The following is a 9,099-nucleotide window of genomic DNA, read 5'->3' on the forward strand; positions in this document are numbered from 1 at the left end:
GATACCATATTTTAATTACTGTAACAAAACTAGACGTCATCGCGTGAGAAAATAAATGTTTATGACACATAACCTATTTTTTTGTTTTTTTTTTTCTTCTCTTTTTTCCTTTTAATCTCTTTTCTTTCGTCCAAAAAGCGTTTTGATTTTTGCCTCGCCACAAGCGATGAAATCGATAAAAAAACCTGCTCGGACATTCTCCATTCTCAACAACAAAAGCAATCGAAGTTCTAGCTCTCGAGCACGTGCGCCAACAGGTTGATGAAACCGTTCAAATATGCTCGATCGCTAGAATTTAAAAAAAAGAAACAAGCCAGAAACAAACCAAAATAAAAAAAACAAAAACAAAAATGAACATCTTTAGAACGCTTAAATTTTATAAAATATTTTCCTCTGCGTTTTTAACCAGCTAAACTGTCGTAAAGTTTTTTCGGTGCAGTTCATTTAAAAAACTTAGTTTTCAACTTTTAAACGTTTTAGACTTCTCGTTTAAGGCAGTCGAAAGAAATGAGTCGACTCACTCTCTCTCTCTCTCTCTCCCTTTTCGGTTTTGTTTTTGTTTACTTGTTTTTGTTTTTTCTTCGTTTGCCTTCGTTTGCCTTTGTTTGCTTTTGGAAAAGTTGTCGCCATGCGAGACTTAGTTTTTTTTTGGCTCAATTTGTGATTAAGTGAAGTTCTAGTCTTGAAAGTGTGCAAAGTGTGGGCCAATCTGGTGGCTGGAGTGATGACACGTGAATGCTGGAAATTCCAGACTTTGAGCGGATTCAGCGTACATAGAAAGAAAATGTAACATTCACGTGGGTCTCTCCTAAGCTTGCCATTGGTCGGTCTGCTGGCCTTAAGTACCCCCCCCCCTCAACGTCACGTTTGCTCAACTTTCTCGGTCTTTGGCGCCCAAAGAAAGCTCGAGGAAGGATAAAAATGGCGAGGTTTCGGTACTGCGTTTTCTATTTTTCCTATTTGTTTTTGTTTGTTTGTTTGTTTCGTTTGTTTGTTTATTTATTTAATTGTATTTTTGTTTGTTTCGTTCGTTTGTTTGTTTGTTTGTTTCGTTTGCTTCGTTTGTTTCGTGATGTTTTGTTTTCCCTTCTTGATGGCACAAAACAGAAGCAAACAAGACTTTCGGTTATGTTCGGTTATATTCGGTTCAATAAAAGTTTGTTGGTTTCTGTACAACAACAACAACAAAAATCCCTCTGTCCCTCAAAAGCAGTTTCTCCTCTGTCCAAAAAGAAGAGCCTCTTTGTAATCGATCTTGTCTGAATGCAGCTCTCCTTTTGCCTATAGGTTTTTATTCCAACCCTTGTGTTGTTGTTAGTGCCATTGACACTTGTGTCAGCCATGTTGTTGTTATTGTTATACTCTGTAAAAGCAGTTGTTGCTGTTGTACTTGTTTGTTGTTTCTAAGGACACTGTTATTGCTGCTGTTAGCGCTGTTAGTAATCACCCACTTGGCTTGTATTTTTGTTTTTTGTTTTTGTTTTTTGTTTTATTTATAAACACTCTCTGAGTAAGTGATGCTGTTGCTGTTGTTGTTGTTATAGTTGCAATGAGTGTTTGTTAATGTTCCCCCACTTGGCTTGTATTTTTGTTTTCTGTTTTGTTTGTTTTTTTGTTTTTTTTTTTTTTTTTTCTCAACACTCTCTGAGTAAGTGATGCTGTTGCTGTAGTCGTTGTTATAGTTGCAATGAGTGTTTGTTAATGTTCACCAACTTGGCATGTTTATAATCTATTTTATTTTATCAACACTCTCTGAGTCAGTGATGGTGTTGCTGTTGCTGTTGTTCTTATTCTTATTATAGCTGCAATGAGTGTTTGTTAATGTTCACCAACTTGGCTTGTTTATAAATTATTTTATTTTATCAACACTCTCTGAGTCAGTGATGCTGATGGTGTTGTTGTTATTATGCTTGCAATAAGTGTTGTTAATGTTCACCCACTTTGCTTGTTTTGTTTGTGCTTTTGTTTTTGTTTATCAACACCCTTTGAGTCACTGATGCTGTTGCTGTTGGTGTTATTATAGTTGCAATGAGTGTTAATGTTCACCCACTTTGCTTGCTTTATTTGTTTGTTGTTGTTTTTTTATCAACACCCTGCGAGTTAGTGATGCTGTTGCTGCTTTTGTTATTTTACTTGTAGTTATAGTTGTTACTGTTTAGCCACTTTGCTTGTTTTTTAATCTGTTTTATTTTATCACCACTCTCTGAGTCAGTGATGATGTTGCTGATGCTGTTGTTGTTATTTTACTTGCAATGATAGCTGTTACTGTTCAGCCACTTTGCTTGTTTTTTTTGTTTGTTTGTTTGTTTGTTTGTTTTTTTATATATCCTCTGAGTTAGTGATGCTGTTGCTGATGCTGTTGTTGTTATTATGCTTTCAATGAGAGCTGTTACTGTTCACCCACTTTGTTTGTTTATAGTCTGTTTTATTTTATCAACACTCTCTGAGTCAGTGATGCTGATGCTGATGCTGTTGTTGTTATTATGCTTGCAGTGAGAGTTGTTACTGTTCACCCACTTTGCTTGTTTATTATCTATTTTATTTTGTCAACACTCTCTGAGTCAGTGATGCTGATGCTGTTGTTGTTATTATGCTTGCAATGAGAGTTGTTACTGTTCACCCAATTTGCTTGTTTTGTTTTTTTATTTGTTTTTTTTTTTTTTGTTTGTTTTTGTTTTGCTTGTTTTTTTTTATCAATACCCTCTGAGTCAGTGATGCTGTTGCTGTTGTTGTTGTTGTTGTTGTTGTTGTTGTTGTTGTTGTTGTTGTTGTTATACATGCAATGATTGTTGTTACGGTTCAGCCACATTGCTTGTTTTTTTAATCTGTTTTGTTTTGTCAACACTCTCTGAGTCAGTGATGCTGATGCTGTTGTTATTATGCTTGCAATGAGAGTTGTTACTGTTGTAGTTATGTCTGTCATTTGTCCTTGTTAGCAAGTTCTATTTGCCCTCTCTTGCCTTTTTTCAACACAGTTTCTTTCTTTGAGTCATATGGTTGCGAGATCCTCTCAAACTCCATCTCTTTATTTATTTGTTTCTTTTTTTTTTTTTTTCTCATTCTCCTTCTCATAATAGCAATCACTGCTGCCACCATGCATGTAATGCTAGTTGCTCTCATTCTTTTTCATTTGCTAGTGGAAACTTTGTTTCTTCTTGTTGCTCTCTTTTCTTTCTTTTTTCTCTTTTGCAGAGGATTCGAAAAAACACAGCTCTTCCCTGCAGTTGTAAACATTCCAGGATTGGATGCAGGCAGAAGAAAAACACTCTCACTAACTGTTTTCTTTTTTTTAGCATAAACCGTTGCAAACAAACACCTGAACATGTCTTCTTCACAAGAAAACAACACTGTTGTTGCCCCTTCTCCGAACTCTAAAGCGAAAAAAAAGAAAAGAAGGCAGTCACAAGAACAGAGAGACTTAAAGCTCAAAAACAAAGTCAGGGCCGCATTAGTTGCAGCGTGTGGCTCCGTAAACAGGGTTGTACCTTTCTATGGTACCAAGAAGAGGTACGCTGTTAGCTGTCCGATGCCTTTGTGCAAACATTCCTCCACAAGCATTAAAAGACACTTGACTAAAAAAGATCATTCTTGGACTTTGGATGAAGCTTCCATCTTTTACTCTGCAATGGTCAGGAAGTTTCAGCATGCTCGTCTCGAACGCAAGTCCGGCTGTCCAAAACCTTACCCCTGTTTGCAATGTTGGAAGTATTACGACCGACTGGACATACACTTGAAAGAGACTCATTTCTACGATTCCAAGACGATCAAACAAAAGATTGCAGAGGCAAAGCGGTACGACAACGACAAGCTCTATGTCCCTCAATTTATTCGACCTGCCTTCTTTGGTATTAAGCCAGTAGCTGAACAAGCGTCTGCATCAGGCTCTGCATCCTCTGCTCCTGGGCCTTCCTCCTCTTTTTCTTCTCCGGTTCTTTCCTCTGATCCTCTTTTAAGCTTGCCCTCATCAGTTGCTGGTTCGTCCGAGGCTCCTTCTGCAAACCACTGCACCTCTGTAGAAAACAAAGAGCTGAACACCGAATCCGTCCTAGACTCTGATTTTAATTGCTTAAAGCACTTGGTTTCCAACTCCTCCGTCTTGACAGAAGATAAGAGACTCTTGTTTCAGCTGGACAAAGATGCTTTTCACTTTTATTACCAGTCAGCAGATGAGCTCTTCAGAGATTTTGAAAAGTGGCTTGTGGTAGCCAACAACAACACTTTGTCACAAGCAAAGATCTACAAAAATGCAGTTGTTGAAATATTGACATGTTGTGACAGCACGCTGACGCTGCACCCGAACGCTCTCACCAATTCCAACGTTTTGGAGGATAGATACTTTTCCATGCACTTTAAAAACATTCAGCTCAATTCCAAGCTGAGTGAACTTGACCAAACAAAAGCCATGTCTTGTCACACGTTGTACAACCGCCTCGTCTACCTTTGTCTCCTGTTTCGTTTCAGTGAAGCCAGGAATGTCTATTTCGGACTTTCTCATGAGGCCATCCGACGTTTGCGCTGCAAGGTGGAGGAGTTACAAAAAGTGCTGAGGCCCTTTCGTTCTTTGAGGAGGAGCCTTGTGAAAAGCAAAAAATGCATCAACATCATCAATGTCAGTTTGCTGACCGAATATGGCAAGTCTGCATACGTAAGAGAGTTAGTGGAATCGATTAGAAAGCCGTCTCTTACACCGACTAGAGACAATGCTGTGTCTCTACGAAACCATCTTCTGCTCTCTGTCACTGTAATTAACAGTTTAAGAAAATCTAACATTGCTCTTTTAAACATTAGAGACTACATGGCTGCTGAGAAGAGTGAGTGTGGATATTGCATTGTGCAAGAGCGCTACAAAACAGCATACAAGTACGGAGCCAAAAACATTCTAGTGCCGAACGACTTGAAAGTGTTGATCGATATTTATTTGCTGAGATACAGAGACCTTCTTGTCAACGACTCTCACTACATGGCTGCAGACACCAAGACTGTTTTGGAGTTGAGCGACTGCTACAGGCCCCTTTTTCCATCGATGAGACCCAACAAAGACGAATGTGTGACACTCGGTGCAACTAGAGTGCCTGTTTACCAGATGGGTTCCTCTGCTATCTCCTCTTGCCTGACGTCCTGCTTCAGAAAAAGCCAAGTAAACATTCCCATGAAGCGTCTTACTCCCACTTGCATTCGCGGTTCGATAGCCACTTACTTTGCCAACAACAGCAAAGAAGATCGCGAGCGGTTCGCTACACTCTACATGAAGCACAGCAGGAACACAATGGATAGCTTTTATGTGTCCCAGTGGAACGCTGCAGAGGAGTTGCGCTTTGCCCTGGGCATCGGACAGTCCTTCGGAGTCATAGAGTCTTTGACTGTTGAAAAGTCTGAGAGACCACCAAAGAAGGAGAAGGATGTGATGGACTGGCTCCAAACTAATGCAGAGGAGTACGGTTTTCATGAGGTTGAGGACATCTTTGAGGAAGATTTAGACTCCGGTTCTGACTCTGAAGAATGTGCTGCTACTTTCAGCTGTACCACAGTGGTTCCGTTTGCTCCAGCTGTAGAAAACAATGTTCCTTTAGAGGATAGCAACGACCATGCTGTAGATTTCTTGTGTGAACCTACCTCAACTCCTGTTTCGTCTGTTCCATCTGAACAAACAATCGCTGGTCCAGTTCTTGAACTATCCCCTGCTCTTGCACAACTAGTTCCTAATGAACAAACTGTTTGTATGGATGTAGATCAGACTCTAGCTGTTCCTGTTGGCACAGCTTGTTCTCCTCTTGCATTAACATTATTTCCTGATGAACCGGATTTTATTGAACACCATGCAAATCTTTCTCCAGTTTACTTTAGTGAGCAAGTGGTTGCCAAACCTGTTTCTGCTTCTCCTTCTCAGCAAGTCGCTTTCTGTCCTTCAAAAGAGGTCTTTTCTGTTCCTCTGACTCCTAGCCTTGTTGCTTTTCAGCAAACATTGGCCAAACCCAGTTTGTTTCTTTCATCTGATCCAGTTTCAGCTGTTCCAGTCCAACAGGCTGGTACTGTTCTTGCAAAGCAGCTCTCACCTTATGCTGTTCAATCTGTTGGTAGCCTATTTAGCCAAAGTCTTGCCTCTACATCCAGAGGTAAATTCTTTTTGATTTTTGATTTTTGATTTTTATGCAAATCTCAACAAGCTTTCAAAAAATGAAAATGCCCAAATCAACTCCTTGCCCTATTTTTATTGTTAAAGCTGTAAAAAAAACAAAACAAACCAAAAAAACAACACAGAAGTGTGTATGTATTTGTTGCAGGACTAATTCTGTGATTGCTTAAATGTTTATACAAGTGAATGATACTTAAACTGATTATGTTTTAGAAGTAAAAGATCCAAGAAGAAAAAAAATCAAGTTGGAAATGCCATCTTTCACTCAAGAACTCATCGGTAATGTAAAACCTAATTTATACAAAGATATATAAACACAAACCTCTTCTTGCACAATTTCAGATGGTTAACTGTTAACAAAAACTAGCCATCATTGCTAAGTGCACTTTTAGAAAGTTGTGTCTACCCGATTTCTAATGATGAAGTTAGAAACATGACCGTTAGAAATCATGCACAGCTTGTTATCATCTCTAACACTTAGAAACTGTTGATGGTTTTTATGAATTAGAAAAATGAACATGGTTTTATTTTATTTCAGGATCAACTCAGCCAAGAACAAAGGAAAACAAAGCAGAAGTTAGCCAATGCCATTTAGGTAATCTTTCAAAAACCAGTTATTGCTATCAGTGCAAACAATAAGGTCAACAAAAAAAAAATAAATAAAAAAAAAAACAGAATAAATCTTGTCTTACTTCAGAACCAAATGAATATTTGATTTAATCACTTTGTGTTATGACTTGAGTTTGTAAAATTTTAGATGAAATAGTTGAAAAGCTGAATGCTTGCCCTGGCCACAACGAATGGTTCAACACCAGAAGTTTTCCACGATGTGCAGCTTTGGTGTTGGCATACATCTTGCAAGACGTGTTTACAGATGTAAGCTCAAGTTGCTCGTACAAAGATTACCTTGGCATCTTGGCAAATCATAGCAGTGACAAGCTCATTCATGTCTTGCAAAAGTACTCCTACCAAAGCCATATTAAAGACAAAATTAAAAACATGAAGCTAAAAATTCAAAAAGAGGGTAGTTTAGAAAAGTTTGTTCAATATGGCAATATCGTGAGACCATTTATGTAGTTTAGATAAGTTTGTTCAGTTTGGCAATAAAGATGGGCCTTTTGTGTAGTTTGTTTTATCTATGCTTTTGCAAATATTTTTATCTGTTTCGCTAAAGACATAATAAACAAGAAGTTCTGTTAAACTGTTCTCACATTTCTTATTTAAAGATAGTTCAAACTTTTTTTTATCTTTAAAAAAAAAAGAAGTCGTTTTGTTATTCTGTGAAAACTTTTAATAGAGTTGCATTTAGAATTACTTCTGATGTTTTTAAGAGTTTGTTAAAAAGCAAAATAATATTTCCTGTGATGTTAAACTGCATAAGTGAAATTTAAAAAAGGAAAACTGCTCCAAACATTTTTCGGAAAAAGAAATCAAAACGTTCCTTATTTTAAAAGATCTAGACATCCATTTCTTCTTCAGCAAAATAGCGAGGCTTTTTTATGAACTCTTACTCTCTATTTTTTCATATATTTACACAAAGGATTTTATTTAGTTCAATGTAAACATACATAGAAGTATATTATGTTTTTTGTTTGTTTGTTTTTTTTTATGCAGTCTAACTTTTGTTTCACTTCTATTTTATTTTACGTTTATCTTGTATTTTATCATGCCTTATTGGTTTTTGCGTTTTGTGATGTCAAGCTGCGTAAGCTAAACTTAAAAGAGGAAAACTACGCTAACTTTTCTTTGAAAAAATATTCAAAAAGTACCTTAAACGAAAGAGAAAGCACACGAATCTTGCCATTCAATTCTTCTTCTGCAAAGTAGCGAGGCTTTTTATGTACTTTTGCTCTCTAATTTATCTCTATTTACGCAAAGGGTTTTATTTCAATGTAAACACGTATAAAAGAATACTTTGTTAAAAATAATTTTAAAGGAGTTGCGTAAAAAAAACGTCTGAATAAAGTTTCTTTACAAAAACAAACAACTAAGAAACAAGCGCGCCTAAGAAAAACCAGATCGCGATTCACTAAGTCAATAGACGAAAGAAACAAACTTTAAAAGGTCTTTCTAGACAACAAATTCTATTTTTGGCAATGCAGTTTTTGTATTTATGCAACCTAACTTTTGTTTGACTTCTATTTTATTTTACGTTTACCTTGTATTTTATCTTGCCTTTTTGTGTTTTGTGATGTCAAGCTACATAATCTAAACTTAAAAGAAGGAAACTAGGCTAACTTTTCTAGTAGAATATTATGTTGTTGGTTTTGTATGCAGCCTAACTTTAGTTTCATCTATATTTTATTATTTTGCGTTTATCTTATATTTTATCTTGTCTTTTTGAGTTTTGTATTTTGTGATGTCAAGCTACATAATTTAAACTTAAAAGAAGAAAACTAGGCTAACTTTTCTTTGAAAAATTGTTCAAAAACTACCTTACACCGATAGAGATAGCTCACGAATTTAAAAAGTTGCATCTATTCATCTTCTTCTTCAGCAAAGTAAAGCTTTTTATGCACTTTTACTCTCTAACTTACCTATATTTGCGTAAAGGATTTTATTTAATTCAATTTAAACATAACTAGTAGAATATTATGTTGTTGGTTTTGTATGCAGCCTAACTTTAGTTTCATCTATATTTTATTTTGCGTTTATCTTATATTTTATCTTGTCTTTTTGAGTTTTATATTTTGTGATGTCAAGCTACATAAGCTAAACTTTAAAGAGGAAATTTACGCTAACCTGTCTTTGAAAAACTATTCAAAAACTACCTTTAACAAAGTAGCGAGGCTTTTTATGCGTTTTTACTCTCTAACATACCTATTTTTGCGCAAAGGATTTTATTTAATTCAATTTAAACATGCCTAGTAGATTATTATGTTGTTGGTTTTTTATGCAGCCTAACTTTAGCTACATCTATTTTTCATTTTACGTTTGTCTTATATTTTATTTTATCTTTTTGTGTT

At 36.2% G+C, this 9,099-nt stretch overlaps 1 protein-coding gene and 1 long non-coding RNA gene across 2 annotated transcripts; one reads left to right on the forward strand and one right to left on the reverse strand.

The window, feature by feature from the left end:
- Positions 1–882: 882 nt before the first annotated feature.
- LOC149876401 (uncharacterized) lies at positions 883–7,322 on the forward strand. Its single transcript, XM_090075309.1, has 5 exons — positions 883–935; positions 3,294–6,113; positions 6,347–6,412; positions 6,672–6,728; positions 6,891–7,322. Exons 2-5 carry the CDS (start codon positions 3,323–3,325, stop codon positions 7,208–7,210), a joined length of 3,234 nt encoding a protein of 1,077 aa, XP_089931435.1. The 5' UTR covers positions 883–935; positions 3,294–3,322; the 3' UTR covers positions 7,211–7,322.
- On the reverse strand, positions 3,167–7,971 carry LOC149876402 (uncharacterized). Its single transcript, XR_016448693.1, has 3 exons — positions 7,903–7,971; positions 3,486–7,098; positions 3,167–3,371 (listed from the first exon to the last, which is right to left on the reverse strand). It is a non-coding gene; the product is annotated as an uncharacterized LOC149876402 (long non-coding RNA).
- Positions 7,972–9,099: the final 1,128 nt, after the last annotated feature.

This window comes from Hydra viridissima, unplaced genomic scaffold, assembly GCF_058129835.1.
Source record: "Hydra viridissima isolate aposymbiotic clone 2 unplaced genomic scaffold, HvirCarnegie_v1 scaffold_20, whole genome shotgun sequence".
Taxonomy (NCBI): domain Eukaryota; kingdom Metazoa; phylum Cnidaria; class Hydrozoa; order Anthoathecata; family Hydridae; genus Hydra; species Hydra viridissima.

Bases quoted from the DNA above. Each gene is read 5' to 3' on its own strand.
- LOC149876401 (XM_090075309.1), top strand. From the start codon at position 3,323: ATGTCTTCTTCACAAGAAAACAACACTGTTGTTGCCCCTTCTCCGAAC. The intron at 6,114-6,346 runs GTAAATTCTTTT...ATTATGTTTTAG, and splicing joins TCTTGCCTCTACATCCAGAG to AAGTAAAAGATCCAAGAAGA. The intron at 6,729-6,890 runs GTAATCTTTCAA...GTAAAATTTTAG, and splicing joins AGTTAGCCAATGCCATTTAG to ATGAAATAGTTGAAAAGCTG.